Consider the following 21,714-nt stretch of genomic DNA (forward strand, 5'->3'; position numbering starts at 1 on the left):
CTAGAATGATTCAAATGGAACTCTTGAACATAGGTCGTAGATGTACTATGAATAATTCCAAGGAAATTCAGACTAACAGAAATGTTCATGACCTCGGACACAGGAAAAATAAAATTTCCAGAATTTAGAATCATTTAAGATCCGGAGACTTTAAAAAATGACTTGAATTTGAGATTTAGATATAGTAATATTATGCATCGGCATCGTGGATCTAAAATTAAATTGTCAGTCTGAGCAACCTCTGGTTAAAGATCGGAAATTACTTATAAACTCATTATTTTATAAAAATCTATCCATTCAAAGTTGCTCGATTGTTTGTTTCTTATTCTTTACAAATAGATTATAGTTATATATAAAATATGAAAATATTTCTGAAGTATTTCACTTGAGGTTTAACATCATTTTTGAAACTTTGCATAATGGGTATTCAAAAATGTTGCACTTATCTTAACTTTTTCATGGTTTTAGCAAAGCTAACGACTTATTTGCTTAACGGCGCCGGTGGTGTAGTGGTAAGCGTGATTACCTCTCACCCCAGCAGGGCTGGGTTCAATCCTAGTCGGCGCCGTCGACTTGTTTTGAGGCATAACATCTCCTATCACACCTTCCTTCGGAAGGGAAGTAAAGCCGTTGGTCCCCGGTTCATGAGTTGATGGGTCGATAGGTACCCGAACAAAGTACAGCATCAAAATGGCAGCAAATTGAAATCAAGTTTGTATATCAACATCAAACTGAAATCATAATTTGATTTCAGTTTACGCAATTGACAAATTTGATACCTAATTTTGTTTTCATTTTGCTGTACATTTGCTCTTCAGAAATATGTTGTTTTCATTGCCTTAGCATAACATCAAATTAAATACTTGTTTTGCTATCAACAGGAAAAATGGATATCAAATTAAGTTTTTAGTTTGCTCTCACTGATAGCAGAAATAGTTTTCAATGTGATGTCACAGGAAGATTTGTTTGCTCTCAATTGTGATATTTGACGACCAAAACGACAGCAACCTGAGTAATCATTATCAGCGAAATCACAACATCAAATTTAGATTTCAATTTGATCTCAGACTTTGCTCGGGTAGGGTCCAGGTGTGGGAGCTGCCTTCCTTGCGTCGGTAGCATTGGTGCTCAGCACGGAAAACAAGACCGACGGAAAACAAACCAGAGAAAAAAAAAAAACTTATTTGCTTTATATAAAATATTTAGACTTGCAAATATTATGGTAATCAAAAAGAATCTGAAACTTTAAATAAATTCCAGACGATTATACTGAACGATTTTTTCGGGAGATTAGTACATCAATTTGATTTCAATAACATTAAAAAGGACTTTTATGTAGTTTGAATTTTTCAGAACATGCCATATTTGGTAACGCTGATCATGAGCAAATTTTCTTGAAAACACCATCGTTTTATACTACTACAGTGCTTTTCCGCTTTTGGCAACACTTGATTTTGTTTTTTTTTAATTCAATGAACGCTTACTGTTTTCACAACCTCAGACTCAGGTTTGTTAAAATTGAGCAATTTGATGTTTTGACAAGCAAAGGAATAGTTTATCTCCGTTTCCCATACAAACTTTAAAGTTCTCCAGCAAAATTTAGCTGATTGTGCAGCCCAGTAAAATTGAAAATGATGTTGAAGAAAAATTAATCATTCCTCATTATTGTACGGCTGTTAGCGATTTTCTATTTTACATAGTGATACAAATTCTGCCAACAGACCTCCAACAACTTCTGCAACTTCTAGAACTACTGGTTCTCAAAGAAATTAAAACATTCAAAACTACAAAAACTTCCTAAACAACTATGAAATCCTGAAGTTTCGATAGTCAAGAAGGCTTCTTAAGTTCCGGAAGTTTCTATAGTTTCTGGGATTTTCGAAGATTATGGTGTTTCAGCACTCAACTCTACTCAAGCTTATCTGTGCACCTCCAGTAGCACCCAGCGTCAACGTGAAAGGCTTCCATCCTTGGCAACTGTTTATTTTTGACTTAACCTGAGCCTAGGTAAGATTTATATCGGCTTTCTTGATTTCTTTGTTGAGGCTCCGCTACAATGAGTCCCTGGGGTCAGGAAGTTCATTGAAATCCTGGAGTTACAATATGTGTCGAGTTTATTGGTAGTTACTAGATATTCTGGGAGATTCTACCGCTCCTAAATTTGATCGAAAACATTCGTAGTTGAGCTATAAGAATCAAATTACGCTTGTAATCTGAATAAAGTTCCGATTGCCCTAAAAGCGGTCTTATTATTGAACTGATTCTATAGCCCTTGCAACGCTTATAGTGTAGAATAATTGTATAAATTGCAAGAATTTGCTACCTTGACGGATATTAGATTGAACGCCCTTATTTGACTTATTGCGTCCCAACTGGGATTTTACGCTGGCTCTCATCTTAATATTCTTTGAGAACTTCTACAGTTGTTAAAGTAGAGCTATCTAAGCCTGTACAATTTTTGCATTAGTACTATTGTGTGGCAAGTACAATGCTACATGGAGCGTAGAGCCTAGTGAAGTTGAGACAGGCCGGGAATCGAACCCAGCTACCTTCACTTACATAATAAAATCTCAGATTAGGAAAAAGATTCGAGCGAACGTAGTTAAGGACAGGAATGATAGAAATCACAAATGGCCGCTATCATGGCTGATTTTACAAGGCGAATCAGCTATGACAACGGCAATTTATGGATTTTATCAACCTTGTCCTTACAGCTCCAGCATAAAAAAAATGTTGTTTTGGAAAATTGGAAAAAATAGGGGCAATCCAAAAATGACGATTCTGTGACACTACCCCGAACGCCATAACCCCGAACGCCGTTACCCCGAACGGTACACTACCCCGAACGCCGTTACCCCGAATAGTACACTACCCCGAATGGCCATTACCCCGAATGGCGACTACCCCGAAATTAAGACAAATAGAAGAACAGCAAGGGATAAATTTTCGAGAAGGAAATTTTCTTTTCTAATTAACCACTTCATTCGAGCACTTAAAATGACGTTTACTACCACTCGAACTTTGAAATAAAACATTATTTTGAGATTTTTTCTTCTAGAACCTCGAGAAAAGTAGCCAACATTTGTGCGTTTTATAATTAAAAATAGAAATTAGTTGGTACAGTTTTGTGAAATCGCTGGTAGAAAGTCACGTCAAAACTGCTTGGCAAAGTGGTCAATTTATACTGAATACAAATGATAGGATTCTATAACATTCCCCAGAATGCACCATTCCCCAGAAAAGCATTTCCCAGAATGAACCATTCCCCAGAATGTACCATTCCCCAGAATACTATGCCATGTATTAGATTGACTATTTTTGTTTATTATAGTCATTCCTGGAATATTCTTTCGCGTATATAAAAAGAAAAGAAAAACTTATTAGGATATGTTTATAAATTACGTAGACAGTTTAGGGAAGGGGGGGGGTTTGGCAATTGTGCACGGTCCATACAAATTTTAAAAATTTTGTATGGAAAATTGTCTACGCAGGGGAAGGGGGGGGGGGGTCAAGAATCCCAAAAAAAAACTGTCAAGGGGGTTTCCCATCTTTGAAAATATAACAATAGGAAATAATTAATTCTTTGGATATACGATAAAGAAGGGAATATTCCCTTCTTTTAATATATAAAAGAGAAAATAATCAATTCGTTAAATATATGATAAAGAAGGGAATATTCCCTTCTTTGAAAATATAACAAAAGGAAATAATTAATTATTGGATGAACGATAAAGAAGGGAATATTCCTTTCTTTGAATATATAAAAAGAAAATAATTTATTCTTTGGATGTATGATAAAGAAGGGAAGGGAATATTCCCTTCTTTTAATATATAAGGAAAATATGTAATCAATAGCTTTTGGCAAGGGATTCGGGGTAATGACCATTTGGGATAATAACGTGTGGAATAATGTTATAAATTTGTAATCGATAGTTCAACGTTCCATGCACCGATTTTTCAATCCATAACGAGAAATTCTTCAACTCAGGTCTAGACTCAGGTCGAACAATTCTTTGATAAGGTTTAACAGTTTCCGACTGGTATTGCATATTGAATTGGATTGCATATTAGACCCTTTGACTTTTTAAATGGTGAACGAAGTGCTCGAAAACCTGAAGGTTGTCATTTTCTAAAGAGCTTTGAAATGGTTTGGAATTGATAAATACATAGTTCCATAAAAGTAAACGTAGTGTATCATCAATTTAGTAAAGTGAAACTAATCAGAGCGTTTAATCACAGACAACAGACATAACACTTTGAAAAAGTTTTTCTTGAAAACATAGTATCTCAAAACATAGGACCTCAGTAACGACATATCTCGGGCTTCTCGCGTAAAACAAGCTTGCTCGCTTGCAAGCTTCAAAATTCCAATAAAAAATTATCATTTAATAATATAAATATATATATAATAAATTTCAAAACGAAATTTCCTTCTAAAAATGTACCCTTCTTTTGCTGTTCTTTCATTTGTCTTAATTTCGGGGTAATGGCCATTCGGGGTAGTAGGGCATTCGGGGTAGTAGGACATTCGGGGTAGTGGCATTCGGGGTAATGGCGTTCGGGGTTATGGCGGTCGGGGTAGTGTCACAGAATCAAAATGACACCGTCTCCCCCCCATCGTAGCGTATTTTACTATACCAAATCATGACCGGTCACAACTTCTGAACCTCCCGCTGCTCCATCAAACGTTACGTCATTTATGCAAGTTCTTTAAGATGATTAAGGTTTTGCGTGTTTATTTTTGACAAATTTTTGGTTTTACAAACGTGTGGATTGAAAATTGGGATATCTGTAGTAGCCCTGAGTAGTATGGTAGTTTGTTATGAGATCAGGTCATTTATCCGGAACAAAAAAAATCATAGTCAGTATGTCGAGCTGGTCTATCTCCATTTGGATGGAATCAACATTAACGCGTTTGAATTATGGAGTTCATGTTTTAAGGTTTATGGAGATTAAAATTAGAAGCAAGTATTGATCTATAGACAATATTTCAAAACAATTTCCTGCAGAGCTATGCAGCATATGACAAGTATCTGAAATTAACTGAACTGGGATTTGAATTTAAATACAAGATTGAATGATAATATGAATATGGTGTAGGTACGTTACCTTTTGCCTGCTGCCATTGTCGGTTTCGGAGATGCTCACTGGCCTGACTTTCGGTCATTGTACTGCTGTAGTTGTTGCAAATGATGTCGTGTGTTCTCACAATTGTCGAAGCGAGGACGACAACGACCACGGCGTTGGGAACGTGTATCGGCCAGCGCTGTCTGTTTCACACTCATCCGAACCACGAATGCTGGAGATCTTCCGGATGTGTTCTATCCGGAAGAATTCTCAGCTCTGTTTTGCACTACTCACAGACGGAAACGTTCAGCACGTTTTTGGATTACAAACACAAAACACTCGCGTAAACTCAGCTTATTTTTACAATGGAAAACGACGTCTGCTTTTGAGTCTAGTCAGGGAAATTTCTTTAAATTTATAAGATTATTTTTCGATTCCAACACTATGCTGTGTATAAGCGGCGAATTGCACGAATCGGAAACTCCTTGATGTGATTCCTGTGAGAAAACATAATAAACAACATTTTAGAAACAATTCCAGCATATATAAATACTTATGTCAACAACAAAACATTATGAAAGCTCAAATGCAGAGGGTTTATTAGCCTTAAGTTTCACATTGAATCAACTTTAACAATAATTCGATATTTTCAACAAGTATTACTGAATAGTAACGATATAGTTTCTGTCCCTCATGTAAACTATACTTTTCGAATTCAAAACAAAACCTTTGCTCTTGGATTCGGCACCGAATAAGTTAATAATCGGAAGTTGCTCTCATCGCTTTTCCTCCTTCTGCGAATGGTGACGACCTAGCAAATGAAAATATGGTGCTTTTCGAAAATTCACTTTTATGGTGTAGAAATCGCTACTATCAGTCAACAAATATGTGAATGGTATTCAGTATACTAGGGGCAATGAACTTACCGTTCGCAAAGAAACTAAAAAATAGATTTTCACCGAGAAAAGTTACATTTTTGTCATCAAAATTCTACGTGAAACAGAAAAGACGTCGTTTTTTACACCTTTGACACAATGGACGACTTGCGGGCGAGATACAGAAAGACACGCACACAACCAAACAGGAACTGGCATTTCGTTTTTGTGTTCTGTTCACCCCTGTGGCTGCTAGCATTGCATATACTGAATATTTTGGTTCATGTTTACCATAATTTTATTTGACAACCCGCATAAACGCGAACCATAAATTGACCTTACCTAAAATGGTTAAAAATTGTTTATAATCCCTGCTAAACTTTAAATGAAATGGTTATGGAACTTTACATGAACGTTTAATGATAAAGTTTCAACCTTATGTATTATGGTTTTTTGGAACTGGACCTTACAAATAATGGGTTGTTAAGAACCATTACCGTTCCAAATTCTTGTTGTCTCCATACATTTTCGGAAAGAGAACTATATTAGAACCTTTTAACTTATGGTTTGAGAACTTTAATGGTAATGGTTATGGTAGTCAGTAAGGTCCACGAATGGTTTTGTAACATCGATCAACTTTATGTGGAATTTATCGCGAATTGGTTGTCTGTAATTTACTGATTACCAATTCACGATATATTCCACGTAAAGTTGAGCGATAATTCAAAACCATTAATGGACCTTACTGACTACCATAACCATTACCATTAATGTTCTTAAATCATAAGTAAAAACGTTCTTATATAGTTCTCTTTCTGAAAACGTATGGAGAAAACAAGAATTTGGAATGGTAATGGTTCTTAACGACCCATTATTTGTAAAGTCCAGTTCCAAAAAACCATAATACATAAGGTTGAAACTTTATCATTAAACGTTCATGTAAAGTTCCATAACCATTTCAGTTAAAGTTAAGCAGGGATTATAAACAATTTTTAACCATTTTAGGTAAGGTCAATTTATGGTTCGCGTTTATGCGGGAAGTCGGTTAGAAATATAGGGTTGATTTCATTTTTTTGACGTAGGACTACGGCTTTGATTTCTATATGGGGGTACACTTTGTGAAAACCGAAAATGAAACATGTAACAAATTAAGAAAGATTTTGAACGTTAATAACTCAGCTGCCCCTGGTCCAATTTCAATAATTTTATCACCAATCGATCAGAAATATGGCTACGCATCGATTAATGCTTCCGAATGTTGATTTTCAACAAAAAACTATTGAAAAACTGGTTAATGTCCAGCATTGTCCAAAAGCGTCGAATTAACTAACAAATCCACCAATTACCTACATGCATATGCTGCTTCCCCAGCACAGTCGTCAGAGAGTAGTAAGTAGACGAAACAAGTCGAAGTGGCATTCGCCTCCGATCCTCGGGCGCGTGCAAATAGGGAGGATGGAATTGCGTAATATTTTGCACTCTCATCGCCATATTCAGAACCAAACGCAAATTCTTCAAGATAACCACCATCCGTTGTCTGGCTCGCCGTGGCGGTGTCTGACGTATCTCCGGTCTGATTTACGAGGTGTGCTGAAGGTGTTCCTGAAAAATGCGATCCGTGATGCTGTCACCTACAATAAACACGCCAAGCGTAACATGGATGTTATCTAAGTTTTGAAGTGACAGAGACGCACTATGTTTGGTTTCGGAGGTTAAATCATCACCAACTTTGGCAACAAAACGGCTCTTTTCAGGGCCACCAAGCTTATTACAGTAAATAGTAGGAATAGAATTCACTTGTTTGTCAATATTCAGAACCAACGACCACACAAAATGCTCATGTAATCAAACTGGAAGGGGTACACATTATTTTGATCAACCTTGATCAACTTTGAATCGGCACAGCCGGATATTTTCGATGGAAGAAGCAACAATCTAGCATCTAATTCGACAAAGACGGCAGGAAACATTTGTGAAGCTGAGTTATTTACGAAAGAGAGTGTCGATGAAGAGAATCGATCAATGTAGATAGGAACTGGGTCTGGCGAAGTCGAATCGCAGCCAGCTTCAGACACTATCCAAGACGCATTGCAGCAAGCTTTACTCTGTTCGAACGGTTGTCAAATTACCCCAAGGCGTCTGCTTATTAGTTGACTTAAACAATTTATGAATAATCAGCAATGGAAATTTGCCAAAAGGTATAAGGAGATTTCTATCCGTGTAGTCATTTTTCAGTTCACGTTGAAGGTGATAACGTTCTCAAATGGTTCTGCAAACATCGTCCGCTCATTGGTTGAAAGAAGTATATAAGCCTGCCAGAAGTGGAATCATAGCCTGCCATAAATAGCAACCCTGTATCGATTAGCCAATAAACTGCTGATGCACAGTAATTTCTTCTATCTGTTCGACTTAACGGTTAAAGCGTTGAATATAACAATTCCGGTGGACCCAAGTTTTAGCCACTTAACAAAGATCAAAACGTCGGGTAATGATAAACCTGGGTTTCGATAATGATAATGTTATGGTACACAGCAAAAAAAAAATGTAATATCGATCAACGTAATTCAAGCTGATGTATGAAATAATGATGTAATAGCAAAAAGCAGATACAATATTACATCAATGGATGTAATTTTGTTCACAAAATCGATGTACATCGTACAATGTGATATTACACAACCGATGGATTGACCTGGTTGCAGCAGTTTCGATGTAATATTCAACAACTTTTTTTGCTGTGTACTGCTTTTGCTTTAATTAAAACTTTAATTTTTATTTGAAAACAATTATATTAAGCATTTAACGAAAAAGAAGCAGAAAATACATTTCCTCGAATAAACCGTATGTATGCATTGCAAGCATATTTCGAGTTTATACTATGGCAGGTATAAATCATTTTATACTAAGTCTGTATTCTCTCCTTTTATACCGACCTTTGCGTCGGCACGGAGAGGTGCGGTTTAGCGTAACTTTTATACTATTTAGCTTCCAATATTTTTTGAGTGTTGATCGGATTCATGTCGATGTTGTTCATTAGTCAACTTGTCACTCCCAACACGGATAAAAATCTCCTTATACCTTTTGGCAAATTTCTATTGCTGATTATTCATAAAATGTATAAGTCAACTAATAAGCAGACGCCTTGCAAAAAGTTAATGAAGCTCATGTGTCAAATGAAATGTATAAGCGGTCACACATACCTTTTATGCATTCTTGTAGGACCTATGTGGTTTGTCTTATGGAATGTATAAGGCTGATGCTTTGGCAAAAATGTATAAGTGAAACACATGAATAAAATAATTGATTTTCGTTTCGTGAACACAGTTTACCCATTTTTGAGTAGGTTCAGTTTTGACCGTTCTGGGTGTGTTCTACCCAAATTTGGGTAGTTTTGAAATAGCGTGTAGTGAGTATAATATACGATAGTTTGCGTTGGTGTCATATGGGTGGCGAGAAAAGGGCATAAGAAGGTTTGTTTACAAAAATCTTGTATGCCCTTTTCACATGTTGTTCTTGATATGAGATATTTTCAAATTTGAGGCAATTGAACTTAATTTTGGGTAGAAAATACATACGAGTAAGTGATTATTTTTGCCGTAGCCAAATGCAAACTACTTTCAGCGGTTTACTGAAAATTAGCTTATTGAACGGAACATGGGAGATGAGTGAAAAGAACTTAATTTTGGGTAATTTTTCGGTTCCGTGTAATGCATCGGACGAAACTGAGTCGACCGACTCACCCGGTGAGTAAGCTGAAGTAAGCGTGTATGTATTTTGACTGATGGGTTGCTCACTGATGCCTTTGCGTCGTCGTTCAGTCAATCGGTTTTGTAATCATTTTGGTTTTCTAATTTTGCTGAAAAGTTTTGGTCAAAGTTTAGAATTTTCATGATATCATTGCGGGTTTTTTTCGGCGTTGTGCCGAGAAGTGGTTTAAGTTTAACTCATCTACGACGGTTCAACGTTAAAAGTACACCACGGCTTGGATTTCCGTGCGCGTATTCCGATGAAGAGACCCGCAAAATACTTAGCACCCTAAATGAGGAAGATGTGGATCAGCTTTACAAGTAAGTACCAATCTTATAGTCTCCAAACGTTGGTGATATTTACGATGTTGTGACTGCTTACAGATACAACATATCCAAGTATCGTTTGAAGAAAATCGAAGGCTGGCGTAAAAAGTTTGGGGCATTCATGTCGCTTGATCAAGTACTGGAGCTGGATGGATTTGGAATAACCGTACTACGTAAGTTCTATGATTCTATTGTTGAGAGCCCACAAACTACAGAAGTTGACGCACAGAAAGCGATAAAAAAAGATGTTAAAATAACCACACCAAACTTCCCGGTCAATGTTATCCCAAAAGTTCAGAGCTGCGTTTCGCTGTACGTGGGACTGGACTTTGTAACATGGGCAAAATTTAAAGTAGTAAAGGATGAACCGACAATCCTGACTGGGTGGAGTAGTTTCGAAATACACGACCGTAAATTGCACGTGAGCGAACTGATTCGCAACGTAATTCAAATCAATCAGTTGATACCGGAAGCTGATGTGTACGTTGTGGAAAACCCAGCCTTGGCTCAAGCTGTGGCCATGGGAAGTGCAGCTCAAACAAATATCAATGTTCAAAAGTCTCAACTTATCGCAATGATCATGCTTATGCTGTCTAATCGAGTCCCAGAACATGCTGAGATTTTTCCGAATGTCTACTTCCTGAAGCAGTACACTTCTGCAAGGTTATTCGGGATTTTCATCGGTAATGAACGTGTATCAGCTGACAGTGTTGTCCGATCATTGATGGAACGACAGATAGGACCCAACGAAGAAAGTGTCGAACACGTTCAGTCAAAAATAGTAATACCTTCTGGTTTAAAAGTGGTGTATGAAGAGAATGACAGTACAGAACGCGAGTTTTTAGGTCAGTCAATGTTGCTCGGATTAACTTTCTTAAGGCTATGCGTTTTTAAATGCGAGGACAGTCTGAACATTTTTCGGCGATGATCCTCGGCGGGTGTGTAATACAGTATAATAGTTAAAAAAGATAATGTATTGTTTGTTGGAATGTTAACGAAAGTTGATAATTTATTTTCTAAAACAATCTGAAAGCCGTATATATTATCTACAATTAAGAAAAAAGCTATGTATATGTATAAATCTACGTCGGTTGACGAAATAAATAAATCTAAAATCTGAAATGTGAAATGACACCGGATACTAAGTAAGTAAGCTTTTCCGCGCAAAATAGATAACATTATTTTTAGTTAAAAACCTTAACATATAGGTACAATATTTTAAATGAACAATTAAATCTGCGCTCAGAGTCAACAATATTTGTAGGATTGTGCTACATCGCCCGACTGTCTCATTTTCCCGAACGCCATTACCCCGACTGTCCCATTTCCCCGAATTTTCCATTTTTCGTTATGTCCCATTCCCAACAAACAATTTGAGCTGATTAAAAGCTTAATAAGCAATTTTTTAGTTGAACAAGTAGATTTTTGCTTGACTAAGCTTTTATTCAGCTTCCGTGCTGATGTTTTCTGGGTTACCTCGAATGCCATATCCTCGAAAAAATGCTTATAATAAGTAAATTGTCTCTAAAACTATTCAAAAAGTATCATTCCCCGAAATAATCCAGAAACTAATTTTTATTAGGTTGATATTTGTGTGCAGATGAGCTGATCATTTTAATTGCTTGGTTCTGTTGTGGCACGTGCGTAGCATGTTTTTTTGCTATGGTATTAGCAAGAATCTCACACTCAATAGTTTTTTTTCTGAGCTATACCGTTTGTCAGCTCAGATCAGCAAATGACGTTCGATAGAATTATTTGCATCATTGTTTTGAATGATTTGCGTTATGGGGTTGAACCAATACCATATGCATTTCCATTTAGTATGGAGTATGACAGTCATTCTACAGAGAGCATTACGCATTGGCGTTGACGGCGACTCTGTAGCTCTTTACTCCTATGAGAAAATCCATAAGCAAACGTCAGACTGTGCGTGAAACATGGCGGACTTTGTACTATCCTTTCACTCCACCGAAAATTCCCATAAGAAACTGTCTAAATTTGCTGGAAGAGCAAATTTTTCGACGGTGCCGTCAACGCCAATTTCAACTGAAGGCACTATCCCTTCTCATAACAATTTTCATCCTGTATTCGAGAGGAAAATCATCTGATTCCAAAACAACCGTCATCCGGTTGCAGCCATCATCCGAAAAAGCGTTTTCGGTGTTTTGTTTTGAATGGTCTGAGGTTTCATTCGATCAAAGGATGATGTTTGTGTACAGTGTATGTGCGTGCCCACGGTTAGAAAAAAGTGCCCAAAATTAAGTTCTTTTCACTCATCTCGGCACTATAGTGCAGGAACCCAAAAGTAGGTAAAGCGGGTCAAAGTAATTTTCATTTACTTGTGTGCAATTCGTATGGAATTTTCCACTAGCTTTCAATCCAAAAGTAAGTTAGTTGTACCCAACAGTAGGTAAATATGATTATACTTAACGTTGGGTTCCCACACTTTACTACCCCTGTTGGGTGGTTTTGCTCCTCAGTTTTTGACAACATTAGAAGGAGAAAAGGAGACAAACTAGTTGAAGATGCTAATTTCAAATAACAGACTGTAGTGGTAATTTTTATACGATAGATGGAGTAGATGAAAGCATAGAGTTGATAGTTCCGTTAGAGTACGGCAGTGTGAAGATTGTATATAGATATTAGAATAGCGAACTAGGACAACTTTTAAGGAAGGTACAAATCGGTTTTTTCATCTCTCTTTACCAAACTCCCCCTTTGGAGAGGGATGGTGAGGGCAACTATCAACTCTATGCTTTCATCTACTCCATCTATCGTATAAAAATTACCACTACAGTCTGTTATTTGAAATTAGCATCTTCAACTATGTAAATCGTTGACTTCACGTAGAAGTAATACTAAAAACATACACAGCAAAAAAAGTTGTTGAATATTACATCGAAACTGCTGCAACCAGGTCAATCCTACCGACTGCGCCATTGTCGTGACCGGACCGAGGTTTCCAGCCTCGGTCACGGCTACACGAATCTCGGCTGCTATGCTTCACTGCAGCTGATGCTGTTCCTGCTGCTGCTGCTACTACTGCTACTGCTGCTACTGCTGCTGCTGCTGCTCGTCCGTCGTCTTCAACGTTCGTCACAAGAATGACTTCTGCAAGCTTAGGTAGCCCATATTTATACCCAAAGAATGTTCCCCCTTTTACACAGCGCTGATAGCTGTCTCGGGATTTGCCCTCACAAAGCAATGATAATTAGATTTTATTTACATTCACGCTTATTTGGGTTTACTCAAATTCAGCGTCTCATTACTTGACTTAATTTTCATTTTTTTAAGCATTATTATTTCACACCTACTATATCTACCACAAATCCCTCGGTTGTGTAATATCACATTGTACGATGTACATCGATTTTGCGAACAAAATTACATCCATTGATGTAAAATTGTATCTGCTTTTTGCTATTACATCATTATTTCATACATCAGCTTGAATTACGTTGATCGATATTACATTTTTTTTTGCTGTGTATAGTCAAAGAGACAAACTAGTCAAAAGTAGGTAAAAGTGAACTGGCCGTTGGGTACTTTTTTCTTACCGTGTAGAAGGAGAAAAGGAGACAAACTAGTCAAAAGTAAGTAAAAGTGAACTGGCCGTTGAGTACTTTTTTTTAACCGTGAAGAATGATGCCTCTATTTTGATTTTGACATTTGCTCTTCAGTTATCAAAATGGCGTCCAAGCAAGAGGAGCAACGCATCATAATTTTGCATGCGCATCGCAAAAATCCAAACAACTTGCACGCCGAGTTAGCGAAATCGTTAAAAGTGGCCAAATCAACTGTCATCAAAGTAATAAAAGTGTTCGAAGATCGTTTGTCGACAGCCAGGAGGCCTGAATCGGGAGAAAATCAAAAGCTGGAAGCCACAGCGACGTCAAAAAGAGTGGCCAGCGGTTTATACTGACATGCAGGTTTAAAAAACCTGTTTAAAATACTGAATTGCCAAGGCAGGAACAATGTAAAAACAATTAGATATATATCATAACAATTAAGGCTGGTAAGTTACTGTAGTAACTGGAGCACCTAGGTTAAAATGAAATGTAATTTATTTTGAATATGGAACAAATAAAGAGTTAAAAAAAAGTGGTCAGCGGTTTCAAGCGGAACCCTAACCTCTCCGTCCGAGATGTCGCAAACAAGCTGGGAGTGTCGTCTTCAACCGTGCATCAAGCTAAAAAATTAGCCGGACTGTCGACTTATAAGATGATAGTGACTCCAAATCGCAACAATAAACAAAACAAGATGGCCAAAACACGATCTCGAAGACTGTACACGACGATGCTGACGAAGTTCGATTGCATGGTAATGGACGACGAAACCTACGTCGTTATACGGCAAACGGAAGCAGAAAGATGGCAGACATGTTCAAACATATGAAACTGTCGAAGTTCACCAAGAAATATCTGGTTTGGCAGGCTATCTGTACCTGTGGCTTGAAAAGTGACATTTTTATTGCAACCGGGACCGCAAACCAGCAAATTGATGGGCCCAATGTGAATTGGGCTTTTTTGCGTGAGTTGAAGTTGGACGTTCAGAAAGGTTATGAGAAGCTAATGGATGGGGGGAGCTGTGTATTGCATATTTTACATGACGCATTCAAAAATGGTGTTGGTAGCACCGTTTGGGATATTGTCAAATATTTACGTATTTACGTCTAGAACAACCTCAAAGATGTACCAGCAAGACGAGCGCTTTTCACGATGTATTCCGAATGTACCATATTTCCGACAAAGTTTTGCGGCCACCGATGGTTGGAAAACAGTGGTGTTGTTCAGAGGGCAATCGAAAATACCCCGCTAGTTCGAAAATTTATCCAAGGAGTGCAGAAAGACAAAATTGAACCAACATCAATTTCATACCACGATGTTAAAAATTGTTTGGATGACCCGCTGCTGACGGCTAAGCTGGGTTTCTTCAAATCAGTTGCTGTTGCGCATTTCAGATGGACAACCCTATGGTGCTTTTTTCTTACAAGTGGTTCGAAACATTATGGAATGGTTCATTAAGATTGATCATTTGAACAAAATTGAGCAGGTAAGCTGTGACGAAGGCCGCATCGTGTCTTGATCCGGCAGTGCGAACTCAAAGTTGGCTAAAAAGCGGCAGTGAAGCAATTCCGAACTATTGAAGTGACCAAGCACGATAAGTTTGATCAATATGATCGCAAAACGGAACGACTGGACGTTTTTTGGTACTTTTTTTTTTTTTTTTTTTTTTTTTTTTTTAATTCTTTATTTAAGAGATTTTTAGCCTTAGGCTAGTTCATCTCTAATTTTTTTGGTACAGATTGTTGATTGGAGAAGCGTATTCAGAACTATTGTTGGTGGTAAAAATGATGTGCTGCTTATCACATGGCAATACACATGACCTCTGCTGAGAGAGGTTTTTCGATAAATGTAGAATGTCTTTTTGAAAATATTAAGGAGGAGTCAGTCGTAGCTCGACATCAGATCTATGATGGTGTTACTCATGCAGGTGGGAATTTTCAAATTTCGAATGAACATATTCAGCGAGTCCCAAGTTCGCATTCACTTAATACGGAAAACAAGGATCGTCGTAAAAAAGAAGCCATTCAGACAAAGCGAAGTTGTTGAAGCGACAGAGAGAAGCAGAAGCGAAACATAAGCGAAGAAAAATATTTAAAAGATGCTCAAAAGGAAGCTAAGGCAAAATTGTTCTGCTAAAGTCTTAAACATTTTTAAAAATAATCCGAACATAAACACAAAATCGTCTTTTAATGCCTCGATATTATAAGAACTCATTAAACTAATAAAATGGTGCTTGGTGATAGTTTAAGCGATTGTTTTAAATATAAATGATCATTGTACTACGGTATAATGAGGTTAAAATAACTGAATTTTTCTGGAAAGTCAGGGAATTTTTTCTTCCGACTCTAAGTCGGCACCCTGTCTGAAATTCCTAATAGTTTTAACCGTTTGTGACCATTCTGATAATTTTCTTCCACGATTCAAGTTTGAAAAGCGGACAAAGCTTACACACTTTGTTTTGTTTGCCGAATCACGGTAGTTTTGGCACCGCCGTGCAGCTCGGCAAAAAGATTCACTGAGATAATAGCAAAAAAACTAAGTAGATAGGATTTGCAGGGGAGGAAACCGTGGTTTGATCATGTAGTATTACATCTTATTTTGGATTCAGATTGTTAAAACCATAAGCTATGATATGATTGTTTTTTCTCCACCACAATAAAAAAACAGGTTATATACAAGATTTTTATTTGACCATTAGTATTTATTTGGTATCATAATCAAATATAGTTATGGTTCGCTTCTATTATATTCAATTTAGATCCTGGTGACGATTGAAGGGTTGAAATTACAACGATCATGTTTTTTTTGCAATGAAGATACATCTGAATGTTGCAACATACTTTTTCCATTTCTTTTTTGTTTTTCCATAGCCTTAAGCTCCAAGGGGCAATAGCCTCGAATAACAAGTATGCGCAATCACACTGTTGTTGACAATGATGATGCGGTCGTCTTATTACGATTATTGGTAGTTTATCGAAAGATAATTCCTCTTGAAGCTTGCAGCTATGAAAGTGAAATTATTTTTTATGAATGTATTTTTGCTTGTTTTAAAATTGTTTCCTTAATTACGATATTTTTGAGGGGAGTATTTTCTGCTTATATTTTATTCATATATTTATGTCTCACTACTTTTCCAAAGTTACGCCCAGATGTCTTGGAGCCGAACATTAAAACAATTAATCTTTGGCCTGAAATTTACAATATTTTTGACTCCGGACTGTTTTATCTTTCGTGTGATTTGTTGCTGTTGCATGTCATTAGTAAAAAACTGAAACTGAAGCGGATTTGTAGTCAAACAAAGTTGTAGAGCTTTTTCCTGTGAAAACATTGTTTTGTTGAATTGGTTTAGGTCTATTTTGAACTATTGGTTTGTATCATATCTATGGCTATTTCTTCATCTGTCTGTGTAAATATGGAATCAATGGAAGATGAATGGCTTTTCTGTCAACGTAATTTTCTCCTGGCAGCCAACGCCATTCACCTTAAATGATTTTTGAGCTAGCTTTATGGTATTCTAATTATAACTTGTGGCACTGTGTGAAGAAATGGGAAACGAGGCAATCTTGTTTTTCATGAAACGATTGTGAAAGCCGTTTCGTGTAAACACTAGTTTCCTTAGTTTCACATTTTTGTAGTTTGTTGCATTGTAAAAATGAAATCAAAATTTTAAAACAAAAACAAGCATAATGTATCCATTCTATTGGCTTATTGCACGGAAGGAATTGATCCTTACATCTTACAACATTGGTTTCCTGCAATCAATAATTGTAATAATGGTAGTACGTCTGTTTAATAAAATTCATACTTAAAATCACTGTCAACAACATTATTTTCAAGCATGCTCGTAGTACTTTGAGTACTTACTACTCATTAGCTCACGTCCGTACTGTTTCCTGTGTATTCTTTATGTGTTATATACCTTTTGTAAATATAACAATAATAATCTGCCCGTTCTACAATCCACTGCCGCTTACCGACAGTGTGAATCATTATGTACACACAGATGTTTGCTTTATATTTTTTTATGGGGATTGATTTCTTTCTGCAGATATCCTTTATTAAAATTACGAACAAAAATTTTGCCCTGTATTGTGTCATATGTACGAATGACTTTTCATAAAAATATTGTAAATTTCTTCAACTCGGGTTTCAACCTTAGATTTCTGCACTTTATTAAAGTGTTTTTTTTTATCTCTTTCTCTATTACACCAGAACTTTGCATACATATTCACGTTCTTTTGTCTGTCAAATTCTTTTGGCTGGTTTTAAGAATTTCTAGTTGAAATAATCGCCAACGAGCAATTAAATTCTGCTTTAAACACATAAACTATGCTGGTATATAATGTTCACAATAGGGGACACACACACTTATTTTGGGTTTTGAATTTTTCTTCTCACAAAATTGTAATATTTTGCATTTTTTTTTTCAATTCGAGATTATGCTTATTTCTCTGGTATTTGATAAAACTTTTTTTATGATAATTAAATAATTGCAAAGTGCGGTAATTAGTTTTTTTTTCTGAAATCATTATTTAAATAAGTTTATGTCGAGCCAGTCTATTGTTTGTTGCTGTGCTTTCTGCAAAACAAGGATATTCTTATTATGTTTGTGAGGAAGATTGTTATTTTGTTTGGTTAAAACTTCTTGGTATATTCTCGTCGCATTCTCGTGTTTGGCTGTATTCACTATGCTTTGTACTATGAAGAGTTTTGGAAAGTTCGTTCTTAAACGTGATCTATACATTGGAATATTTAAAAGATCTTAATGCGTCATCTCAAATTGGTCGTTCAAAGTACATAGTAAAGTTTTCATGTTTTGAATAAAATTGACAGCATAATTCCGAAATTTAACGTAAAATAAATATGTTTAAGTTATGTCTCCAACTGTGTTCTGATGATTCATTACATATTTTGCATATCTTTCTTATATAACTGTAAGTGAATCTCACATGCTGTAGCCAGTTCTGAAACACCTTAAAATGTTGCATAATTTTTGGTTGATTCCGACTTTGAATTGCAAGGGTTCTACACGGTGTTGAATCGTACTCAAATTTGAGTTCCGTTTACTCAAATTCGCGAAAACCACGGGCATTCATAACCTGAGAAAAAATTTCCTCAATTTTCTTCACATTATGATTCGAGGAAAACTTTACTCAGTGTATAAGTGACTGTGTTTTTTTTTGCGAATTTGAGTATACGGATCTTAAATTTAAGTGAAGTTCAACGGCCATGCAAGTTTAATGACACAATAATAGCTTCCAAATGTTTTGATTTCCCACATGTTTTTCGATCACTATTCCGCATACGTGAGCCATGTTTTGACGTCCACCTTAGGGCAGTTTATATGGTACTTGCTTCATTTTTATTTTGTTTAGCGGATTACTTCTAGGAAAATTTGCTTGTTCTGTAATACAGTTAGATGCTATGTAGCCATGTTTCGAAATATAAGGGAGCAATATTTTGTTTGGTGATTGATAACTAGGCCAAATGCCTTTAGGGCACATGCCATTAGGTTGAATGCGGTACAGTCGAAGAGGTCACTAGGTCAAAAGGGTAATTTAGTCTTCATACGACAGAAGTATTGGTTCAATATGAGACAAAATAACAGTAATTTCAAAAATGTAAAATAATGTTAATAACCTTGGTATTTCCTCCAGTGCAGTAAGATATGGTGAACATTGATGACGGTTGCGCAACATTCGTACTCAGGAAGGTCTGTTGTTATCATCAAGAGCTCGTGGGTAAGCCTTACTTATCTTACCATTCAGACTAAGGCATGGTTGTGCTTTACATAGAATTCGTATCCGTTTCATTCGATCCATGGCTGCATGTCGCCAGCCCTATTGTCTACGGAGGCCCCGCAGGCCGTCTTTCACGTGGTCGATTAACCTTGCCCGTCCTTTTCGTCTAGTTCCAGTCGGATTGTTTTCGAGAACCAGCCCACCGCAGTCGCCCGATTTATGCGGTGTGATTCTCTCAGCACCTGGTGAAATACATCCCACATATTCCACGTTTCGGCTTCCATCTGCACTCCACGATTCGTGGCAGTAGAGATTCAGCCTTTTGAAGATTACTATCTTCGTGTGGCATCCTTCGGAGAACAAAGTAAGCACGATTCCCTGACACAAAAAGTCATAGAATTTCTCTGTTGGTGTCATTATCGGCGGTCACCAGTGAACCCAAATACATGAACTTGTCGACTACCTCAGTTTCATCGCCGTCAATATAAACTAGTGCTGGACGCTAACATTCTCTTCCTTTCAGCCTCTCCCTCTCATGTATTTCGCCTTCGATGCGTTAATGATAAGTCCAATCCGGTTGGCTTCAGCCTTCGCTGTGATAAACGTTTCCGCCATTGTCTCAAAGTTCCGTGTAATTATGTCGATGTCATCAGCGATGGCAAGGAGCTGAACGGACTTCCAGTAGATCGTACCACTCGTGTCTATTCGCACTCTTCTGATCACACCTTCCTATTTGATGTTAGACAGCAGTCACATACCTTGCCGTAAATCTCTTCGAGAGAGTGTCCCGAAACTCGGACAATGCCCATTACTCGATTCATCATAGCTTTCACCTATCCCGTCAGTTTATTTGGAAATACGTATTAGTGCCTAATCTGCCAATCGATAGTTTCTATCGATTTTGTGGTATGCCAATTTGAAATCGATGAACAAATGATGTGTGGGCACGTTGCGAACATTTCTGCAAAACCTGCCAGATCGAGAAAAACTGGTCCGTGGCAGCGTGGGCACCCATCAATACCACCTGGTATTACTCCACGAAGCTCTTTTACTACCGGCGAAATAGTATTTGAGAGAGAACCTTGTGATCGCACGGTAGTTGTAGAAATCTAACGTGTCGTGGCTAAGCCTGGTATTTCCAATTCTTAACCGGGTTGGGACCAGCTGATCTGCTGGGTTCATATTGTTTATCAATGAGAAGGTAAATTTTATCTCACGGAGCTTAACGTCCAAAGATGATCCCATCGCTATCTTTTTCACGTTTCATTTCTCTTATTGTATACAGTAGAGTTTAAATATTATCACTGTCAAATTTTTTTTCGTGAGATTTATTTGAAACGTTTTATATTTGAAACCCATCGAATTTAACATAGAAACAACTGTCATTCTATGCCTAAAGCACGATAAAAAAATTATGCATTTTGTTTATAAAGCAAAACATAACAAAATTATTACTGAATTAAATTTCTTAAACTAATTTGATTTTTTTAAATCAATGATATTTTATCAAGATAATTGTCAACTCTACCAGCATTTGAGAGACAAGTAAAATAGCGCTACGCTTGATCTAAGGTTAAACCAGGGAGTTAAAAAAAATGCAAATCCGGAAACCCCTCTTTTTTTAGGTAGGAGAGTCGAACCAGCCCGAGGCTGCATACCTTTTTAATGAAGTAATCTAATCTTTTGAGGTTGCCATCTTTGCTTTCGAGTTCTGAGGTTTAACGTTTCAGCGATGGATGTTGGTGATTTGGTAATTTTTTTATTTAGTCACTTTAATACTTTTAAGGTCTTTCGTGACTGATGGATTTTTTTTCTGTTTTTTGTATGACAAAGCTTAAGAATGGTCATATTGATATTTGATCTTGATATATTGTATTTGTTTAAAGATTGGATGTTACATTTGGTCTTCTAATTTGTTTTAGTTTGTTTGTAAAGTTAGCTTCTTGCGGTTCATTTTTACCTTAATTCTTCCAAATAAAATAATTAATTTTGCTTTCACTCAGACAACCAGAATGCACGTATATTCAAAGTTGTTTCTGTGATATACAAACATATCAACAATCAAATTGTTAGAATGCAAAAAAAGGGCTTATATCTACAAAAGTGTAGGCCATGTACGTAAAAATTTGAATTGCTTATTAAACGAGTTGATTTGACATCATATACGATTTAATCTGTCATAAAAAATTCAATTTAAAAGTCTTACGATTTAATCCGATTTGATTTGTGGTACAATACGATGGAAAAATGGTTAATCGCATATGAGTCGGAAATTTGCATTATATACGATTTAACTTAAACATAATGCGATGTATTTCATACTTATATGCGATGTTGACTTAAATTGTAGTTATTTACGATACTGTCTGTATATTGTTATACGACTTCTGGT

The 21,714-nt window shown here is 36.7% G+C and overlaps 2 protein-coding genes across 2 annotated transcripts in view; one reads left to right on the forward strand and one right to left on the reverse strand.

Moving 5' to 3' along the window:
* The window catches only part of Helz (Helicase with zinc finger), a 159,727-nt gene that overhangs the window by 25,764 nt on the left and 112,249 nt on the right, over nucleotides 1–21,714 (reverse strand). The window contains exons 8-10 of the mRNA XM_065229423.1: nucleotides 13,018–13,099; nucleotides 5,509–5,564; nucleotides 5,110–5,270 (exon numbers count right to left, since the gene is read on the reverse strand). Coding sequence (XP_065085495.1) covers nucleotides 5,110–5,270; nucleotides 5,509–5,564; nucleotides 13,018–13,099 — 299 coding nt within the window. The remainder of the gene's footprint in view (nucleotides 1–5,109; nucleotides 5,271–5,508; nucleotides 5,565–13,017; nucleotides 13,100–21,714) is intronic.
* Nucleotides 9,771–11,009, forward strand: LOC135708055 (uncharacterized). The gene is made up of 2 exons (XM_065229997.1): nucleotides 9,771–10,009; nucleotides 10,073–11,009. The coding sequence occupies exons 1-2, from the start codon at nucleotides 9,831–9,833 to the stop codon at nucleotides 10,941–10,943; spliced, it is 1,050 nt and encodes a 349-aa protein (XP_065086069.1). The 5' UTR covers nucleotides 9,771–9,830; the 3' UTR covers nucleotides 10,944–11,009.

This window comes from Ochlerotatus camptorhynchus, unplaced genomic scaffold (assembly GCF_037179485.1).
Source record: "Ochlerotatus camptorhynchus isolate MF236.1 unplaced genomic scaffold, CSIRO-AGI_Acam_v1.1 ptg000025l, whole genome shotgun sequence".
In the NCBI taxonomy this organism is placed as follows: Eukaryota; Metazoa; Arthropoda; class Insecta; order Diptera; family Culicidae; genus Ochlerotatus; species Ochlerotatus camptorhynchus.